This window comes from Panthera pardus, unplaced genomic scaffold (assembly GCF_024362965.1).
Source record: "Panthera pardus isolate Hobbes unplaced genomic scaffold, ASM2436296v1 HiC_scaffold_15, whole genome shotgun sequence".
In the NCBI taxonomy this organism is placed as follows: Eukaryota; Metazoa; Chordata; class Mammalia; order Carnivora; family Felidae; genus Panthera; species Panthera pardus.
Window position 1 is genome coordinate 4,972,151 of NW_026526710.1, and position 22,028 is coordinate 4,994,178.

Below are 22,028 nucleotides of genomic sequence, written 5' to 3' on the forward strand. Positions count from 1 at the left end.
CCCTGGACACTTGTAAATATGTAGTGTGGATCAGAGAATTGGCTTCTCTTGATGCTTTTTAAGACTTAAAATCTGACACAATCCCTTTGGCTCTAGATCTGTTTTGACTCATGCAATCAGGCGATGGTAACTAACCTCTGGCACATTTTGAGGGTTCGGCATTTGATCCAAATTCTTTGTGGTGTTACTTGGGAAAACGGGATCTTGCAGCCTGCATCCCTGCTTTACATTGTCCCTTCTTCTGCTTGTCATTGTCATTAGCATCCCTGCCACTGCCCAGTGGAGAATGGGGCTGGAGACACTGTGACATTTAGCCTGACAGGTCGTTTGCAGCTTTTTTGGTGTGCCGCCGGGACTGCTGGGGAGGAGGTTGTGGAAGATAAACCATGGAAGGGTTGTGACGTGCAGGGGCCGGCTCGCTGGATAGTCTTCTGCTTCTTCCGGCCATCAGCCTGGCGCTGGGGAGGAAGCACCCCACAGCAGGTGGCAGCTGATTGTCTCGGGTGCAGTTGGGGAGCCTCTGCAGGCAGAGCAGGGAAAGTCGCCCTTCTTTTTATTTTCAGCCTCACTCTGGATGGAGGGCAGCCTTCCACTGTGGAAAACGAAATGTGTTCAGACAACTTGGGCCCCAGGCGCAGATGAGAATGGGCTAATGGGCACTAAGGAAGGAGCTGGGGGGAGAGACACACAGTTGGTCATTACTAATTTGTGACAACTGCCAGCCGCTGCCAGTTAGCACCGACTGTGCCTGGGACGCAGGCGCTCTGGGGCTTGTCCGTTCTGGAAGACCCTGGGGCCCAGAGACCTGTCTCAGCCCGCGTGCTGTTCAGACCCCAAATCCGCATGAAAGAGGCGATTGGTAACTTGATACAGGGTTGGGGGAGCCCCTGGCCTGACCTGAATAGATGGTCCAACCAATGTGCCGTGTTTTTGCACCTTTTGTAGTAATCTCCCTTAACTCTTACACTGACCCTGTGGGGTAGGTAGTTAGGATTTTCCCCACCTTACACTCGAGGAAGCTGAGGCATAGACAGACTGGCTGAGGTTAGAGGCAGAGAAGAGGAGGAGCCTGAGTTCTGAAAAGCTGGAACTTAGTTGCAGGCCGGGGTAGACACTGGAGCCTGAGCAAGGGAGGGGCTGGGTGAAATTTGCCTTTTATAGAGACAGCTCAGGCCTGTGCCTCCGCCAGCAAAGCAGCATCACGCGAGGTATGTTTCGTAAGTGAGCACTTGAACACGTCACTGTCGGGTTTGTTTTGAATCAAGCAGCTTATTATTTCCTAGCCACCCCCACCTTGTAGCTTTTGTTGATGTTGTTTCTCTCCACTTGTTTGGCTTTTAAGTGCTTGAGTCAGCTTGTAGAGTTTGGGCTTCTTTTTGAACCTCACCTTAATGTCTGAAAATCAAGATTGAACCTTCTTCTCCTAACACAGCAGTGTTGCTCAGTAAGACTGGCTCACAGTTCAGAGGAAATGCCGGCTCGCAGAAGGCAAATGGCCTTAATTACTTAATCCGAGCTCCTTTTAAGAATTGGAATGACTGTCTCATCATCCGAGGTCTGTGTACATTGTAGTTTAGTCCTGCCTGGGTTTCAGCTGGGTACCGACTTTTGTTATGAGCTGTGTGTCAAGGCCAATTATTGCATTTTCAAACTGAGAGCCAAACAGCAATTTAAAATCTCGACTTTCATACCTGTCTGTGAAATTCAGATAAATGAAATGGAAATCTAGGGGGCCACTGCTATGCAATATTGACTGTTGCTCCTTATAGAAACCTTGATGGGCTAACCATTTTGGAATTTATATATACATGTATAGCACACATGTATTTTCTTCTCTTTATTCAGTGTCCCTTCCACTTTCTTGATTTGCCATTTTTTTAATGTTTATTTATTTTTGAGAGAGAGAGAGAGAGAGAGCACGAGGGGGAGAGGGGCAAAGAGACAGAGGGAGACACGGAATCCGAAGCAGGCTCCAGGCTCTGAGCTGTCAGCACAGAGCCCAACGTGGGGCTCGAACTCACGAACCGCGAGATCGTGACCTGAGCCGAAGTCAGATGCTCAGCCCACCAGGTGCCCCTTGATTTGCCCATTTGTGAATTCCGCTTACAAATTAGACTTTTTAGAAACTAATGGTCCTTCAAAGAGGTACTTTTTGTAATTTTGAAACTAAAACCTTAACCTCTTGAACATGCTTCTGCACCTTCATGTCTGTTTCTGCAGCTGGTCCTTCTCGCTTCCCCACGACCGCTCTTCTGCTGGGGCTAGCCCCTCTGTGGCTCTCTCAGATCGCATTCCCCACCTCCTTTCCCTGAAGGGGAGTCCCTCCTGACCACTTGCTCTAAGAGTCTGACATTCCCTTCCTTACTCCCTGGCTGGGGAAAACGTAGGGAGTGGGTGTTTGTGTAGACGCAAGCAGACTCACGCTGCCTGCCTAGGGCATAGGGTTTGTGGGATAGGAGGAGCAAAGCTTGCGTGCCCATGATCCAGTGGTACCCAGTACCGCTTCTCCTGTATCCAAATTTGAGAGGTAGTATGTGGCTTGCTCTGAATTAAACGATGGTAAAAGTAGGCAGCAGATCATGAAGTCAAGAGCATGATCACAGCCATTATTTATATGCTCTACACCAATGCTCATTGGCTCTCAGTCTTTTTTGTTTAAGTTTATTTATGTTTTTTAGTAATCTCTACATCCAGTGTGAAGCTCGAACCCACAACCCAAGATCAAGAGTCACACGTTCTTGTGATTGAGCCAGCCAGGCGCCCCAACTTTCGTTCCTGATAATTGTTATTTTAAAAGGTTTCTTAGGGGTGGCCGGGTGACTCAGTCGGTTAAGTGTCTGACCTAGGCTTGGGTCATGATCTCACAGCTCATGAGTTCAAGCCCTGTGTCGGGCTCTGTACTGACAGCTCAGAGCCTGGAGCCTGCTTCGCATTTTGTCTCCCCCTCTCTCTGCCTCTCCCCGACTCATGTCCTCTCTCTCTGTCTCTCAAAAATAAATAAACATTAAAAAAATAATGGGGCGCCTGGGTGGCTCAGTCGGTTAAGCGTCCGACTTCAGCTCAGGTCACGATCTCACGGTCCATGAGTTCGAGCCCCGTGTCGGGCTCTGGGCTGATGGCTCAGCCTGGAGCCTGCTTCCGATTCTGTGTCTCCCTCTCTCTCTGCCCCTCCCCCGTTCATGCTCTGTCTCTCTCTGTCTCAAAAATAAATAAAACGTTAAAAAAAATAATAATAAAAGGTTTCTTTCCTGGCATGCCTGAGTGGCTCAGTTGGTTGAGCATCTGACTTTGGCTTAAGTTATGATCTCACAGCTTGTGAGTTCGAACCCCGCATTGGGCTCTATGCTAACAGCTCAGAGCCTAGAGCTTGCTTTGGATTCTGTGTCTCCCTCTCACTCTGCTCCTCCACCACTCGTGCTCAGTCTCTCTCTCTCTCAAAAATAAATAAACATTTTTTAAAAAGTTAAAAATTTAAAAGGTTTCTGTCCTAATAAATATTTATCCACTAAAAACTTTAGGCAAAAAAAAAAAAAAGTTTAAAAAAATGAAGAAAAGGCTTCATAATTCTAGTACCCTGAAAAAAAAAACACTCCCATTACTTTTTTGGTATATATTCTTTTGCCATTTCTCATATACATAGGCTAATGCAGACATATGGCTTATGTAATACACTGTTTTGGAAGTTTGACCTTCTTTTCACTTAATGTTTACTCTGATCATCTTTTCAAGGCATTAAAAATTCTCCAAGAACATTTAAAAAAAAATATTTTTTAACATTTATTTATTTTTGAGAGACTGAAAGAGACCGAGCACGAGCAGGGGAGGGGCAGAGAGAGAGGGAGACACAGAATCTGAAGCAGGCTCCAGGCTCTGAGCTGTCAGCACAGAGGCCAACACGGGGCTCGAACCACAGAGGCCGACATGGGGCCCCAACCCATGAACCGTGAGATCATGACCTGAGCTGAAGTCGGACTCTTAACCGACTGAGCCACCCAGGCGCCCCAAGAACGTTTTTTTTTTTAATGGTCGCAGAACACCCGTTTGTGTGAATTAATGGTAGTGCTGTCCAGGCCGTCCTTTCTTCTTGGAAATTGTTCTTGACGTTGTTGACACGGCGTTAAGATGAGCATTTCTGTAGCCGTTGTATTCAACTCTGAACATTTCCAAGGATAACGTTCCTAAAGCAGAAATGCTGAGCCAGGATTTTTTTTTTTTTAAAGCTTTCGACACGCAATAATATTTACTTTTTTTCCTCTCCAGACACTACAGCAACAGGAGTGCAAACTTCTCTACAGCAGAAAAGAGGGTCAGAGACAAGAAAATAAGAACAAAAATAGATATAAAAACATCCTACCCTGTAAGTATTTAATATTCTGTCCAGTAATAGTCACTCTTGGAGAGTTTGATTCCTCGGCGTCCCTGTAACTTTTCCCAGGGGCTCCGTGTCTTCTTAGCAGAGCCGAGGCCTTAGGCTTTTTCGATTGTGAGCAGTTTCCAAAATCATCAAATGCGGTGGGAAAGGATGATGTCATCCACTGAGTTCCTGTGATGCTCGTGCTGGGTAAAATGGCCACCAGGCGCTCTTGAATGTGTCATTTCCTTTTGTTAATTAATTTTGTCTGCCTCAGAATGAGAATCTCAGGGGAGCCTGGGTGGCTCAGTCGGTTAAGTTGTCCGACTTCGGCTCAGGTCATGATCTCATGGATTGTGAGTTTAAGCCCCGCATTGGGCTCGGTGCTGACAATTCAGACCCCGGAGCCTGCTTGGGATTCTGTGTCTCCCTCTCTCTCTGCCCCTCTGCCGCTTGTGGTCTGTCTCTCTCTCAAAAATAAATAAACATTAAAAAAAATTAAATTGGAGCGCTTGGGTGGCTCAGTTAGTTAAGCATCCGACTTCAGCTCAGGTCATGATCTCAGGGTTCATGGGTTCGAGTCCCACGTCGGGCTCTGTGCTGACAGCTCAGAGCCTGGAGCCTGCTTCGGATCCTGTGTCTTCCTCTCTCTCTGCCCCTCCACCACTCACGGTCTGTCTCCATCTCTCAAAAATGAATAAACGTTAAAAAAATTTTTTTTTAAATTTTTAATTAAAAAAATAAAAGTGAGTATCTCAGGGCTTGCCATCTCCCAGGGGCAGGCCACACCATGACCCTCAGAGGTCCCAGACTTGTGTCCTTGCACTGCGCTGCTCGGCCCGTGCGTCTTGGGAAGACACGCCTCTGTCTGGGCCTCCGTTCCCTCTTCTGGGGAACAGGCAGCCTCCGCCCAAGGACCCGAACTGCTCTGCTCCCTGATCCCCTGAGCTCGAGTTACAGGAGATACAGGTACATTCTACTTTGCTCCGAAGAGGACCCTAAGGGATTCGTAAAGCACTTAATTACCCAGATACTGCCTGGTAGAGCCAAAGTTGAGCCACAGGGAACGAGAGGAAGGATGGAGGCCTGTGGCGAGGACCCTAGAGATGGCAGTAAACAGCTGTTGTAGCGCGCGTGTCCTGAGGGCTGTTCTGTACCGGACCCTGCACCTGTGTCACTTAATTACACCACATGTGCACAAAGCAGGTGTTCTTATTCTCCCGGTTTTCTCGACCATTTTAGCAAGATCCCAACGGGAGAACTGGCACAGGAGCCCTCACAGTCTCTGCTCTGGGCGCCATGCTCTTGGAGGGATCGCCAGAGCGGGCTGTGCAAGGCGGCCCGCTGGGGTGAAGGGAAGGAACATTTAGAACTTCTCTTGATTTATATCCTGTGTCTAAAAAAAGAAAGAAAGAAAAATTTAAATCTGACATACAGATTGATGGCAGTGCATGCATAATGTATTTACCAAACTTAAAAATAGGGCATGTTTGTATATCCATGTGTATATATTTCGGTGTTCAGAAACTGCACAAAGTTTATTGGGATGCATGAGCCAATTTGGTGAGCATTTTGCTCTCATGTCTCATTGGGTCCAAGCCATTATGTCAGGTATCGTAAATCTGTCGTGTGTGTGTGTGTGTGTGAGAGAGAGAGAGAGAGAGAGAGAGAGAGAGAGAGAGACAGGGAGAGACAGTCTTGTTCTCTCTGCGTACATATGGATACATACATGGTACATATGTCCATCACATCCAAACGGTTATTTGAAATGTGTGTAGATGAGAATGGGAGAAAATGCAGCCATTCATAATAGTGAGAAAAGGCAATAGGAATTTGCAGAGAATCAGTCTGAGCCACAGCATGGTCCTGATGACCTTGGGGCAGCCTCATCCTGTTTATGTCTAAGTTTTCCTTTCTGCTCAGGAGGCCTAATGGAACTCATTAGTGAGATGCAGGGATGTAGGAAAAGGCAACAGGAACAATCATCTGCAGTTATGTGAAGAGAGTGTCGTTGCCTTTTCCTCTTAAAAGTCCCAGTCAGATGCTTCCTCTTGATTAACGTCTTGTTTCTTTAGAGATGGGCAGTGCAAGACATATAACTATATCACTAATTCCCATTATAAGATAAGTTGCTTAGGTAGAGTGCTCAGATTTCTATACCACTAAGGTACTTTTTTATTTTTATTTTTTTTTAATTTTATTTTTTTTTTAATTTTTTTTAACGTTTATTTATTTTTGAGACAGAGAGAGACACAGCATGAACAGGGGAGGGGCAGAGAGAGAGGGAGACACAGAATCTGAAACGGGCTCCAGGCTCTAAGCCGTCAGCACAGAGCCTGACACGGGGCTCGAACTCACTGACTGTGAGATCATGACCTGAGCCGAAGTTGGATGCTTAACCGACCGAGCCACCCAGGCGCCCCTTTATTTTATTTTTGAGAGAGAGACAGAGTGCAAGCAGGGGAGGGGCAGAGAGAGAGGGAGACACAGAATCCGAAGCAGGCTCCGGGCTCTGAGCTGTCAGCACAGAGCCCGAAGCGGGGCTCGAACCCACGAACTGTGAGATCATGACCTGAGCCGAAGTCAGATGATTAACCGACCGAGCCCGCAGGTGCCCCGCAGTAATGTACTTTTGTACAGAATTTGGTCAGCTGACAAAATCTTATCTGCTAGATGTTGTAGTTCAATGTGCTTCATTAAAAAAAAAAAGCCACCAATTTTATTATGGAAAGTTTCAAACATATTCAGAAGTAGACAGAACAGTATAAAGAACCACACATACCCGCTGCCCAGCTCCCAGCGTTGTCAACTCATGCCTAGTCCTGTTTTATTTATACTCTGCTCCGCTCCTCCTCTCCCCCCATATTATGTTAAGCAAATCTCAGACATCATGTCATTTATCTATACTTACTCTTCCTTTGGTTTTAAAAAAAACTTTTTGTTTTGAAATATTTTTAGACACAAGAAGTTATAAAAATATACGGAGGGCTCCCACGTACCCTTTAGCTTCTCCCAGCGGTAATATCCTGTATATCCACAGCACATAATCAAGACCAAGGAGTTGGCTGTTGCTACTTTGTTCTTCTTAAAGACCGCATTATGAAGCATCATGTGGTGTTTGGATCATTGTTGTGCTCATTTAGGATTTAATTTTTTTATGTGGTTTTATCACTAAGTGAATAAAACTTGGACGAGGTTGAGGATTAACTATTTTGAAATGACATGTCCTGAAGAGGAATGAGTACTTTTTGACTGTGGTCTCTTTTTCTTCCAGTCGATCATACCAGAGTTGTCCTCCATGACGGTGATCCCAATGAGCCTGTTTCAGATTACATCAATGCAAATATTATCATGGTAATCTTTGCTTCCTGCCATATTTTCTGACCAGGCATTGCTAGCCATCTTTTGTGTTTTGTATTTCTTGTGACCTGAAAGCAACTTTCCAGTGATTAAAGGAATTTCTTCCTAAATTTCTAGCCCGAGTTTGAAACCAAATGCAACAATTCAAAGCCCAAAAAGAGTTACATTGCCACACAAGGCTGCCTGCAAAACACGGTGAATGACTTCTGGCGGATGGTGTTTCAAGAAAACTCGCGAGTGATTGTCATGACGACGAAAGAAGTGGAGAGAGGAAAGGTACGCTCCACGCCCTTCTGATGAACTGTGAAGTATCAGACGTGTCAGGTTGACCATGTTAGCAATTGAATAAACGAATTAGGCTTACTCTGACCCTCTGGAGGAAAGAGAGTAGAAGAAATGTGATTACAGCAGGCTTTGGTGTAGTTTTCTTGATGTTCCTTCTGCTTGGGGTTCATGGAGCTTCTTGGATCTATGGGCTTTATAGTTTTCTTCAAATTGGAAATGTTTATTATTTCTTCAAACATGGGACACCAGTTACACGTATATTATTAGGTTGCTTGACGTTATCCTGCGGCCCATGGAGACTTTGCTCATTTTGCGCGGCTGTCTACCCCCTGCAAAACACAGTGAATGACTTCTGGCAGATGGTGTTTCAAGAAACCTGTCCCCCCCCCCCCCCCGCCCCCCGCCGGTTTCATTTTGGACGGTTTGTTTTGCTGTATGTCCTCAGGTTGATTTTTTTCCTTCTGTGGTGTATCATCTGCTGTTAGGACTATTCGCTGTGTTCTCTACAGCAGGTATTATCTTTTTCATCTCTGTAAGTTTTATCGTTTTGGGTTTTTTTATATGTAAAAAATCTCTTCTTATCATTATTACTTTAATTTTTAAATTTCATTTGAATCCAAGTTAGTTAACATATAGTTTAATAATGATTTCAGGAGTAGGATTTAGTGATTCATCACTTACGTATAACACCCAGTGCTCTCGTCCTAACAAGTACTCTCCTTAGTGCCCACCACCCATTTGTTTTTGTTTTCGTTTTCGTTTAAAGATTGTTTTTGATTTAATGTTTATTTATTTTGAGAAAGAGAGAGAGACAGTGCGAGCAAGGAAGGGGCAGAGAGAGAGAGGGAGACACAGGATCTGAAGCAGGTTCAGGCTCTGAGTTGTCAGCACGGAGCCCGACGTGGGGCTTGAACTGATGAGCTGTGAGATCATGACCTAAGCCAAAGTCGGACGCTTAACTGACTGAGCCACCTAGGTGCCCCTGTTTTCGTTTTTAATGCCGTCTCTGTCTCTCTTTTTAACTTACACCTTTTGGACATATGGAGTATATTTGTAATAACTGTTTTAATGTCCTTGTTACTAATTCTATTATATATGTCTTTTCATTTTTCCTGTTTTTTAGTTGTCTGAGGTGGAAGGGTAAATCCAATCCCTGTTACTTTATTGTATCCAGGAGCAGAAGTCCAGAAGGGAATGTGAAAAGCCCCATCTAGTACCTTCAAAGGATTGGAGTACTAACAAGTAGTGATTTCACTGGTCATGTAAATCATACTTATCATGACTTGTAGACATCTAAAAATTATTTGAAGGGGTGCCTGGGTGACTCATTTGGTTAAGTGTCCAACTTTGTAGCTCAGGTCATGGTCTCATGGTTTGTGAGTTCGAGCCCTGCATTGGTCTCTGTGCTGACAGCTCAGAGCCTAGAGCCTGCTTCGGATTCTGTGTCTTCCTCTCTCTGTCCCTCCTCCACTCGCACTCTGTCTGTCTGTCTCTCTCTCTCTCAAACTAAATAAACGTTAAAAAATTTTGTGAATTATTTTGAATTATTCAAGCATATATTTATATAAATATCCAAACACATTATCGTTATGGTTAAAGTTGTCTTTGTCACCATCCCTTGGCCGCCCATTTGAAATCCCTGTGACCAGTGCAATGTGTATTCTTCCATGCTGTCTTCTTGGCATTTACATACATACGTGTATGGGAGGCATTACTATAGACACAACATACCAACATTGACGTATATGCGTGTATTTATGTACCTGTAGGTGCCTAATGAAGTCTATAGTACTAATTTCTGAAAAATACCGTATGTAAAAGTATTTTCATACATGGATTTTGTGGTGCATTTTGGGCCCCACCGAAGTGAATGGTTGAATATCTACTGTTAGTACATATTGGCCTCTTTCTTTTTAGTAATTGCATGATTTTCCATGGTAAGGATATACCATAATTTATTTCACCATTATGTGTTGAGCATTTAAGTGTTTCAGTTTTTGCTCTTAACAAGCAGTGCTGAAGTGAATAATCTTATTCTTGCTTGTGTATGTGTGCGTGTGGCAGATGTTTCTCTAGGGTAGATGTCAAGAAAAAGAAATGTTAGGTCATAGGGTATGCATGTTGTAAATTCTAATAACTTCTGCCAAACTGCCCCCAGAGTGGTTGTCCCCGTGTACACCCCCCTCCCCAGCTGTCTATGCCAAGTAGTTCTCTCCCTACACTTTTTGTGACCTTTGCGGTTTTTAAAAATTATAACATCCCACACCTACAGAGAGGCAGACAGATCTCACTGAGTAACAGCTCTGTGCGTTATCCCGAAGTGAGCCCATCCATGTGGGTTTTAAAGTTGGAAAAGTTCTGTGTTTTTGTGTTCTAGTCAAAGTTCTTTTGTAGTTACACTTTAAATGGTTTGCATAAAATTTTCATGGAATATAGCAGTCATCTGCAAGTTAAACCTAAGACAGATGGGTGATTTGGATCTTAGTGCTCTAATGTAATTTTCCTATCAGTTTTGAAGGGCAGTGTGATTTTGTAAGGTTTTCATCATTGTGCTAAGTAGTTTCAGCACTTCTGAAAACCTTTGAGGCTAGATCTGGTCACTGTGAAACAGAGGCTTCCTCCAGCAGCTATGTGCAGTAACATGAGATGTTCTTGAATTAATGGACAGGGTAAAACGTCTTCCTAGTTTCTGCTTCAGGTGACTGTTACCTGCCCTACGTATAGAATGGAAAATTGAGCCCTCTGTCCTGCCTTTAGTCCGCTTCATAGGAGGCTACCTCTTCTCAGGGGACCAGGGGGCATGAAGAAAGGGTTCTTGTGTCACTTCAGAGGAATTAGTTTTCGTCCCTTTCAAGAAGAGCTGCCGGAAACTCCTAGAATAGACAGACACTGGGCTAAATCACTCTGCCCCTCTCCTCACCCCGCCCCCACGTCTGCACCTGCTTCCCGAATATGCTTTTTAGTCCCAGATGGAGAGGATAATGGACATATTCTCTCCACAGGTGGTTCTGACAACCTGCTCTCTCAGGTCCTTCCCACCCTCCCACCATTGCACAGGAGAAAACCCAGACTCTGAATTCCTTTTGATTCCTGGGCTTTAGTTTAAAAACTGAAGCATTAGCTCTCACATTGTAGGATTTGTCTGCCAAAGTCTGTGTCAGAGTTTGGAAAACTAGGAGGAGGGCCGCAGTAGTCTGCTGATAATTCAAAGTCAGCTGAAATGTTTTCAGAGTTATGATTTAATTTTTTGTTCCTGTTGAGTCTCTTGAGCAGCCAACAGTCACAGAATTGATTGGCCAGCAACAGCACTGAGTACCATTAATATTAAAAGTGCTTATTTGGGGATAATAAAAATTGTATCAAGTCTGTCAAAGAGGTATTTGGATCTACAGAATACTGAAGAGAAAGCTGAATTCGGAATAATAATAAAAGACCATGTAAGCCATTGCCAGGCAAAAAAAGTTGCACCGTCTGTTAATACTTCTGGTCAACTTCCTTCTGCCATGTCCGCCCCCCCCCCCCCCCCCCCCGCCCGCTTTCAGTTAATCATTGACTTCGGGGATGCCTGCAGCTGCTTTCTTATCCACAGTTTTATAACTGAATTTCTTTGTCTTCCTAGCACGAAAGCTAAATTTCTCTGGCTGATGTCTCTTGGTTTTTCAGTCGGTATCTTGGTGGTTGTGGAAAGTCCACTCCCAGAAAAGACCAAAACGCAAAAACATCCTCTGCCCAGGACACATCACCAAATACATACAGACTCCTCTCTCATTGAGCTACATATCTTCCTCTTTGGCAACAAGAATGATTTACTTGGTGCCATATTTTTCGGTTTGTCTGCTCTGAAGCCAGCAGCTATTACGGGCTTGGCGTTCCCAGGCACCCAGTTAAGCGAAGGTGACGTGTGTAGTAGGTATCAGATGGATCTGGATATAGAAAAAGCAGCTGGTTCAAAGCCGCATCGCTGCCTTTCGGTGCTGGAGCTGTTCACACTTGGGTTAGATAAGGCACGGAGTCCTCCTACGCGGGTACGGAAGCGAATCAGACAGGGTGGCTCTTTGGGCAGCCCATCCATTTCTAGAGTGATTGCTTGGCTCCCCTGCGGAGTGACAGGCAGATCCCTAGAATCCAGAATTTAGCGGTGGCTGGGCAGAACCCTCAAACTGGCTAGGCCCTCACTCTGCGTCTTTGGTTCCTTAGAGATAAATAAACAATCCTTGACCCTCTTTTCACCTGCATCTTAGATCAGACGACTCTGCAAAGGCTGACTTCTCTTCCCCCTTTCTCCCCGGCTTTCCAAGCGCCTGCTTTTTCTTATTCGAACTTATTTTTCCCTTTCTTTGAAACTCTAACAGATGCCAGACAGGGCATTTTCTTTAGCTTGGTTATTAAGCAGGACTCGCACATTTATTTTTTCGCTGGTTTGGGCTTTTCATTTCAGAGTTCACAGAGATTAACTCTTTTTTCTGATCCCTTCCAGAGTAAATGTGTCAAATACTGGCCTGACGAGTGTGCTCTAAAAGAATATGGTGTCATGCGTGTTAGGAACGTCAAAGAAAGTGCCGCTCATGACTATACGTTAAGAGAACTTAAGCTTTCGAAGGTTGGACAAGTAAGTATATTGTCGTATTTTAGAGACTTTGGTAGCTGGTCATGGTGTGCACCAATCCAGGGTCCTGGGGTTACCCACGTTTGCATTTATCCATGCTCTCGTTCGCTCACGGGTCGGGTGCTTTCTGTGTACCAGATGCATACTGGTACAGTGGCAACAAGACAGGTGCAGTTCCTGCCCTCAGAGCCTAAGGAGACGGAAGGTTAAAGAATAAACAACCGACTAAGCTTTCCGATTGTGCTCAGTCTACAAGGGCTCCAGGACGTTTCGGTAGAAGTGACTGGGTACCAGAGATGGAGTAATCGGGGAGATTTTGCTGTATCAGAGTAACCTCTCTGAGGCTGTGTCACTTGAGCCGAAGGTGGGGGAGCCAGGCACCTAGAGCGTCTGGAGAGGAGTGTTCCAGGTGTGGGAGCAGCAAGTGTAAAGCCCCTGAGGCCTGTTTAGTGATCAGATTCCATGGCATCAGATCTTAACCGCACGTACTTTAAGTTTGTTGCTGAAGTGACTAACTTTACAAAACGGTGTTGGATTTGGATTCATTTTAATTTCATGATGAGAGGGGACTTACTTTCTCAAGGCCTTTTGGGGACACAGAGGCGAATGAAGCCTTTGTCCTCAAGGAATTAAAATCGCGTAGCCGTGAGAAGCCACAGAAACAGATAGCCGCGCTGCAGAGCGGACGCGGGCTGTAACAAATCCGAAGTGCATGGAATTGCAGAGGCTGAGCGTCCTTCCAGCCGGGGCGTCAGGGAGACTGTCTCAGAAGAGGCGGGGCTTTTCTGAGTGAGGTTCCCACCGGAGAAGACGATGGAGAGAGGGCTCCCAGAGGGAGGTGTCCCCGTGAGCCCTGGCACTGCAGTGCAGATGGAAGGGGAACGGGATTTACGGGGAGTGAAGGCAAGTGAGGGATGGAGGGGATAGATTGGAGAGAGGCTGGGACCAAGTTGGGAAGTCTTAACCCTCATGTTAAGAAATGCGAACTCCATGCGGTGGTTAGCCCGGAGCCCATGACGGTGAGCGCGCCAAGCGAACGCACACACAGAGCCGCGTGCCAGGAAGGTGTCTGACAGCCTCGGGTGGGGTTAGGCCAGGCCGGGTGGCCCGAGTGGCCAGCACGCCTGTTAGGAGGCCGCTGCGGGGGTCCGGGTCTGACGGCCTCCCCTCTAGGTCAGATCCCAGGGACTCTGGCAGTTGGTCTTTCTTGTTTTGCCTCTTATTCCCGCCTTTGGAAATGAATAGCATGTAATATGCCAGGACAAACGTGGAAGAGGAGTGATGGACATGACGGATGCCTTGAGGTGGCGCCTGCGGGACGTGGGGCACAGTTGGGCAGTTGGAGGAGGAGGAGGAGGAGGAAGAACCAAACGCAGCGGGCGGTGGTGCTGTGACGAGGCCAGAAACGCTGGCAGAAGGTGTGCAGGATGGCAGGGCTTGAATCGTCCAGGTGAAAGGTGGCACGGTGGACAGAAGGGGACCTCCTGGAGGTAATTGAGTAGAAGGGGTTTGGCGACAGTGTGGACAAGGGTCGAGGCCGGTGCTAAGGATGACCGCCAGTTTTCTAGCGAGAGCGTGGGGTTGGTGGCAGTGGATTTGAGGGGGGAGGGAGGGTCAGCAGCCTTCTGGACACGCAAATTGTGAGATGCCTTTGAGACGTCAAAGCGAAGACGGCAGGGAGGCAGGAACGGAGGTTGGGCGAGGAGAGAGGTGGGACCCAGAGCATCGTGGTGGATGGAGGGTTCGTCCTTCTGTGACAGCAGAACGGGAAGAGGAGAAGGTGGCCACAGATGCAGGTAAAGGAGCTGAAACGGATTTTCTCTCTGTTCTCTATGAGGCCAGGCCATCAACTGGGAATCAGAGACGAACTATGTGGGAAGGTGGAAAAAGTATTGAGTGGTAATGTAGTAATAGCAGAGAAGAGGGGAATCCAGCACGATTTCGGGCAGTGCTGAGCGCCCTGTTGAGGTGGCGAACGTGAACACTTAGTGACACCAATCCCTGTTCCTTAGGTACAAAACAGAGAAGGTGGGTGGTTGGTTTTGCCCAGGCTTGGGGCTTTTCCCGGGGATGGAGTGGATGGAGTGAGGGTGGAGGGAGGGGAGGGATGCAGCGGAGGGGCTTGTCAGCATAGTATGTGGCGCCCAAGCCCAACAAGGAGGCAGGGGGAGGCGGGTGGAGAGTAGACGAGGGCCCGGCAGTCTGCTGAGTTCCATGAGGTGGTCAGGGGACCAAAGCCAACTGGAAGCCCGGCCAGTTGCTAGAACTTCTGATGTCAGTGGGGGTGTGGTTCTGCTGACGGTGGGGTGGGGGGAGGTTTACTCTGCTGCAGAGATGGAGAGAGAAGCTGGAAAAGCACAGCAGAAGCAACAGAAATGGAAGAGATGTAGGGGACGCTAGCCAGAGATTACACGTAGGTGTGTTCAGTTTTAGAGCTAACCGCCCATCTTTCTGTTATCAGGCGTTTCTGAGTAGCAGGTGGATTTTTCTTCAGTTTTAGTAATAAACCATCCGTATTCTTGTTAACAGAGATTTTTGAACAACAGGTACAGGAAAGTTTGGCATTTGGGTTTGTGTTTTATACCCGTGGATTCAGGTGCTGACACGGGACAGACTGTTTCTCCAGAATTGCTGGTCACGTGTTACCTGCTTTTTATATAACACATTACATTTTTTCTTTAAAGTGCTATGACACGATCTCATTTCAACTCCTAACTGCCTGGCGGAGATCTCTTGGGACAGAGGTTTACCCAGGAGGAGGAGCATGGATGTGCAGGGCAGCTGGGTCTCATTCCCTGATTGTTCTGTGACCCATGTGGCCCCTGAGCCTTAGCCAACTGGTAACATTGAGAAAAATTTTTATCGTGGCATTGGTAAATTAAATGCACGTACTTCAAGAAAAGCTCTTAGTTCTGGTTCCTATTCCTTGGATGTCTTGAAAGTCACTGGTGGTGGACCCGGGCTTAGTTACTCTCTCCTTTAAAATCTCCTTTAAAATGTCAGTAGCTTGGGTTGCCTTCAGATCCGTAGCGCGAACATGTAGCAGTGAGCACGTAGCAGTGAACAGAGCTGCTACAGTGGCCTCATCCGGGTAGATCCGGAACGCGGTACTTTTGGTCTTCTGTACTCTTTTTTTTTTTTTTTTTAATGTTTATTTGTTTTGAGAGAGGGGGAGAGGAAGAGCAAGAACCTCAAGCAGGCTCTGGTGCAGAGCCCGATGCGGGGCTTGGGCTCCCGCATCGTAAGATCATGACCTGAGCTGAAATCAAGAGTCGGACGCTTAACCAACTGAGCCACCCAGGCAGCCGGTCGTCTGTAGTCTTGACCTTTATTAACGGCCCCTCTCCTTAGATGAGCATCAGTGGCTGAGTCTTTTGCTGCTGCCAAGTAGTGGCTGTGTGTTTATCCGTCTTGTTTAATCCTCACGGTAGTTACTGTGAGAGGGCTTATTATTCCCGTTTGCAAGTGAAGAAATTGACGCTTAGAGATGTCTGGAGACCACAGTGATAATGAATGCTGGGATTTGGGCCTAAAACCCAGCCTTCTGATTGCAAAGCCTGTCTTTTTACCTACTTTGCACTACACAGAAACTTAAAATACCGTGATACTGTAATAAAAGTGGATGTTTTGGGGGAGGGAAGGAGGGCTGGGTATAAAAAGAGAAAGAGGCAAATGTGTCTTGAGGGGATAGCTGTTTTCTCATCTGCTGGGAAGAGAGCCCCAGGACCCAGGGGCCTCAGTTGCCTCTGGAGTTGAGCTACGCGTGGATGAGGAGGGAAGGAGGCATTGCCTGCCGCTGAGGATTCAGAGAGGTGATGCAGGTTGTAGCTTCCTGAGGAACGCGTTGCTATACTGGACATTTTGGTTTATGTCAGAAGCAGAGACTTGCCTCCAGGGTTGCTCAGCCAGATCCAAAAGGAGGAATGATCTGGGAAAGTTGCAAAGATGACCTTTAAATGGAGCAGTTGGCTCACATCGGCTCTGGGAAAGATCAGAACGGGGCGATTCCTCAACCCCTTGATTTATTTAATTCTTTTCTGGTTTTTCTTGGCTCTACTCCAGGGGAATACAGAGAGAACCGTGTGGCAATACCACTTTCGGACCTGGCCGGACCACGGAGTGCCCAGTGACCCCGGGGGCGTGCTGGACTTCCTGGAGGAGGTCCACCATAAGCAAGAGAGCATTATGGACGCGGGGCCTGTGGTAGTTCACTGCAGGTGACTGGCCCCTGCCACCTCTCCAGGCTGCAGCCTGGCCTGTCTCTTAATGCCCAGGGCTTGTTTTTACCTACCCACCCCCAGCTCTTTACCTGTGAGAAAAATTTAATCTCTGTTCGAGGCATGCATAGACTGCACTGAGGGACACTTTGCCCCGAGAGTGTATTTCTCCTAGGTCCTGTGGGACTGCCAGGTATTGGTGGTAGCAGGGCAGAGGGGGGAGCATCATCCTTATTCTCAGACAGCCCTTATGTAGTCTCGTAATGTTTGCTTGTTTTTCCATTTTATTTATTTCTATTTATTAAAAATATTTTTTAATGTTTATTTTGAGAGAGAGAGAGAGAGTATGCACAGGGGAGAGGGAGAGACAGAGAGAGAGAGAGAGAAGAGAGAGAGAGAGAGAGAGAGAGAGAGAGAGAGAGAATCCCAAGCAGGCTCTGTGCTGACAGCCATGGCATGGGGCTCGAACCCACAAACCATGAGATCATGACCTGAGCCGAAATCAAGACTCGGATGCCCAACCGACTGAGCCAGCCAGGTGCCCCCAGTTTCCTTTTTTAATATAGTGACTTAGGATTCATCACTTGAATTACGGCTGTATTCTCTCCTGCCACAGAAATAAGGTGCATGTTTCCCCGATAATATACTTGTTTACTTTCAAGGTTTTGGACCACTCCCCACACAGGCCTCCGAAGGCCACGCCCATGGCCTCTCGCCACAGTTTACAGCCTCTAGTGCCCACATCTGGGCTTCATGGTTTTGCTGGGGCAAGTTTAGTTTCCCAGATCTCGTCCATGTGTTGGACAAGTAGCTGCATGTGAAACTTAATTCCCTTTTTAAAAAGCTGTTGGGGCGCCTGGGCGGCTCAGTCGGTTAAGCGTCCAACTTCGGCTCAGGTCATGATCTCATGGTTTGTGAGTTCGAGCCAAACGTCGGGCTGTCTGTTGACAGCTCAGAGCCTGGAGCCTGCTTCAGATTCTGTGTCTCTGTCTCTCTTTTTGCCCCCTTCCCTGCTCACGCTCTGTCTGTCTCTCTCTCTCTCTCAAAAACAAAGAAACAGTAAAAAATTAAAACACAAAAAGCTACTGTTTATTGAGCACTTGCTGTGTGCCGGCCTCTGTGCTTTGTGTTTTCCATACATTACTAATGTTTGATGCATATAACAAGCCTGTAAGGCATATACTATCATCCCCATTTCACAGATGAGGAAACTGAGGGTCCAGAGTGTATGGGACTTGCCTCGGCACGTTGTACAGGAGAAGCCGGGCTCCAAGTATAGGTTGGACCAATTCCCAAGCCCTCTTAGCTAATCTATTCTCAAATACAAATAGACAATCTTATAAATACTCCCAAGAGCAGACATCGTTTCTGTTAATATTACTAGCTTGGTTTTGAGTCTGAAACCCCCGTGAATGACTCCATTGTCATTGCTTTGTCCTTCTACCCACAGTGCTGGAATTGGCCGGACAGGGACGTTCATTGTGATTGATATCCTTATTGACATCATCAGAGAGAAAGGTAGGTCATCTGGAGGGCAAGAAGCTATAGTTCCTGTTTTTAGTTTATGGAAGGAAAATGCTGGTGAAAATAGCCTGGGGGGAATCCGAATGTTAAAACATTTTCACAAAATCTAGGCTCAGGACTTTGACTTCCAGTGTGTTTGCGAGGGAACAAAAGTGATTCTGTTTGACTCTCGACATAAAACGGAGCCTTGGAGCTGTGGGTCCCAGTGCTGTGGTCTTTTGCTGAATATGCAGCGGTGGTCTTTGCCCATGCCCCTCGTCCTGGCGGATGTTGTGGGGTGGTGCCGTTTGGAAAGTGGGGGGGTTCCTGACCTCCAACACCTTCTCAGCTAATCTTCTGGGATCATTTGTATCGCCCGGAAGGCCAGTGTAGCCCTCGGAACACGTCCAGTTGGAACATTTGCTTTATCTCTGCGTCTGCCAGAAGTTGTGCGTTTTCATCCGGGCCCTGCAGTTTGTCCTGGTGCTTCATGGTGTTTGCTTTGCAGGTGTCGACTGCGACATCGATGTTCCCAAGACCATTCAGATGGTGCGGTCTCAGAGGTCAGGGATGGTCCAGACGGAAGCTCAGTACCGCTTCATCTATATGGCCGTTCAGCATTACATTGAAACACTACAGCGCAGGATTGAAGAAGAGCAGGTATGCGACCCAGAGGGCCTGGCGGGCAGATTTCCGTCTTCTTCCTCTGGGCAGCTCTCCTACGCTCTCCTTTTGAGCGGGATGGGCCCCTGAGAGCCGACTGTCACTGTTTGGGAATGGGAACCTTGTTCCCAGCCAGGAAGGGCCTCTCTCAAACCATTCCCTACTTCACAACTCTGACTTCTCAGGACAGGGTACCGTGGGGATGGACGCCCTGCCATCGTCCTGGCCTGGCTGACTGGGCAGCGGCCACGTGGAAAGGTTAGGACTTTCCCAGGCAAATCCCGGGATTTTCACATGGCGGGTTTGGAACCGAAGGCCTCGAAGTCTCCAGCCTGTTCCAGTTTTGATCCGGGCCGTCTTTACCCTGATCCCATCTTTTAAACGAAATGCTTCACTCTTCATTGCACACAGCAGTTTGAACCATCAATTTGGTTGAGTTGGAAACAGTGAGATTTCAATTTTAATAAGCCATGCATAATGAAGAAGAATGTGGAACTGGAGCCTTTCCATGTGAAGCTATTCATAACAGACACAAAGCTGAGTTAATTAGAAATCCGCTGAGAGGAGGGAAATGAGACTGCTCTTTTGGGGATCTGTGCTTCTCCCCTCCCCTCGCCAGCCCCGCTGCTCCACTGCAGACAGGCCTGCTTTACCCTGTTCATTGCCTTCCAGAGAACTCGGCTTCGCAAAATGGCACCTGCCGGCGAGTCGAAAGACTGGTAGCCGCGTTATCGGAGCCTGGTTAGCCAAGTAAGATACCTCTTAGTTAGCCTAGGACGTTCTCAGTTCACGTGAAGACACTAGATTGTTTCATTGTACAAAGAACATCTTCAGAAACAGCGTAGGTATCGAAATGCAAGGTCAAATAGTCAACAGGTAACTGGTTTCGACCTTTAGTGTGTTAAATCTGACTTGGTGTTATGAAATATTTAGATGGTTACTATAGGCTCTTTCCTCTTTGTCTTCCAGTTACCCTTAATCTGGGCCAGGAATAGTTAAAGCATAAAGTTGCTCACAGAGAAGAATCTCGTACTAAATACAAAGAGAATGTAGCACAGTTGGTACAAATTGGAGAATAGTCAGGAATGTCTTGAAGCACATAATGTAATCTTGTGTGGAAAAGCTGGGGAAGGAGCTCTCTTCATTTCATTCAGAAGGTTTGGTATTTATCCTTGTTCTGGAGACTTCCGGGACTTCCTCTCCCAGCCTCTATAGCACTTCAGATCTTCTCCTTACCACATCCAGTCTCTCTGACCCTGAATCTCGAGTTGCAATTTGGATTTAGGAGCCTCTTTAAAAATGCTTTTATTGCTGCCCTTTTTTGGGGGGTCAGGAGGCAGTAGACAAAAATGTTCCGTAATAATTGAAGTATTATAGAATCTAGAAACCGAATGTCCCTGATGATCCCACCCCAAGAGTGCTTGCATGCATGCATTCATTCAGCCTGTATTTTTTGGGACTGACAGGTGCCAGCACTGTCCTCAGCACGTTAACTGCTATTTGGTCTAAGAGGCTTCAGAGTCTAAAAAATGTGTTGACTTAGATTATTCATTATTACTTATTTTTTTTACTTTTAATTTTTTATGTGTATTTATTTTGAGAGACAGTGCACATGCAAGTGGGGGAGGGGCAGGGAGAGTGGAGAGAGAGAATCCTAAGCAGCCTCCAGGCTCCGCACTGTCAGCACAGAGCCTGCCTCTGGGCTCAGTCTCACGAATGAGATCATGACCTGAGCCGAAATCAAGAGTCGGCCGCTTAACTGACTGAGCCACTTAGGTGTCTTAGAGTATTCATTTTTAGATACTTTTTAAAAAATTTTTTAAAAATATTTGTTGTTTTTTGAGGGAGAGAGAGACAGAGAGAGAGAGAGAGAGAGAGAACGCAAGGTGGGGAGGGGCAGAGAAAGAGGGAGACAGACTCTAAGCAGGTTCCAGGCTCCGAGCTGTCAGGCTGATAAATTTTTTTAAATTTATTTTTTAGAGAGTGAGAGTGGGGGAGGGACAGATAGAGAGGGGGCCAGAGGATCCAAAGAAGGCTCTGCGCTGAGAGCAGTGAGCTTGATATGGGGCTTGAACTCACGAACTGTGAGATCGTGACCTGAGCCAAAGTTGAACTCTTAACCAACTGAGCCACGTGGGTGCCCCCAGATGATTCATTAAAAAAATTTTTTTTTTATGTTCATTTTTGAGACAGATACAGAGCATGAGCAGGGAAGGGGCAGAGAGTGAGGAGACACAGAATCCTAAGCAGGTTCAAACTCATGAACTGCGAGATCTCGACCCGAGCTGAAGTTGGCCACCTAACCGACTGAGCCACCTAGGCGCCCCTAAAAATAAGATCCTATAACATGTGGTTTTCTGCATTGTACTGTTTGATTCTGTGCTCGAACTTACTAGCTGATTTCGTGGTAAAGTAAGAAGTACCTTCGTCTAGTAGAAAGCTTAAGTGGTAGATGTAAACAGGAAAGCCATCTGAGTTTTAAATTGAGCAGAAGGATGAAACTCATTCGGGATCATTGATTATTCTTTTTTTTTTTTTTTTTTTTAATTTTTTTTTTTTCAACTTTTTTTTTTTTATTTTTTTTTTTATTTTTGGGACAGAGAGAGACAGAGCATGAACGGGGGAGGGGCAGAGAGAGAGGGAGACACAGAATCGGAAACAGGCTCCAGGCTCCGAGCCATCAGCCCAGAGCCTGACGCGGGGCTCGAACTCACGGACCGCGAGATCGTGACCTGGCTGAAGTCGGACGCTTAACCGACTGCGCCATCCAGGCGCCCCATGATTATTCTTTTAAATGCCATCATTTTCAAAATTCTGAAGAGTTAAGGACCTTTGGGAATGAAGGAATTTGCTGACAAGGGTAAATGAAGAAAGACAGTAGGTCAGGGACCGGCGGGCTGGGGAAGGAAGCAGGAAGTAGCGACAGCATTAGGAGGAGGAGAAGCAAAAAACAGGTGGTCGTCCAGGGGAAGGTGCGAGTGAGGCACGTTTTCAGATCGGCTCCTGTGTCCCTTTCACGTGTCCCTATCCTTTTATGTTCGAG

At 46.7% G+C, this 22,028-nt stretch overlaps 1 protein-coding gene across 2 annotated transcripts in view; it reads left to right on the plus strand.

The window, feature by feature from the left end:
• Positions 1-22,028, plus strand: part of PTPN11 (protein tyrosine phosphatase non-receptor type 11) — an 81,191-nt gene that overhangs the window by 45,573 nt on the left and 13,590 nt on the right. Inside the window, exons 7-13 of one of the 2 annotated variants that reach the window (XM_019467404.2) lie at positions 4,261-4,357; positions 7,626-7,705; positions 7,829-7,987; positions 12,474-12,605; positions 16,653-16,819; positions 18,270-18,337; positions 18,831-18,982. In XM_019467404.2, the coding sequence (XP_019322949.1) occupies positions 4,261-4,357; positions 7,626-7,705; positions 7,829-7,987; positions 12,474-12,605; positions 16,653-16,819; positions 18,270-18,337; positions 18,831-18,982 (855 nt within the window). The remainder of the gene's footprint in view (positions 1-4,260; positions 4,358-7,625; positions 7,706-7,828; positions 7,988-12,473; positions 12,606-16,652; positions 16,820-18,269; positions 18,338-18,830; positions 18,983-22,028) is intronic. The other variant, XM_019467405.2, reaches the window with a different exon arrangement.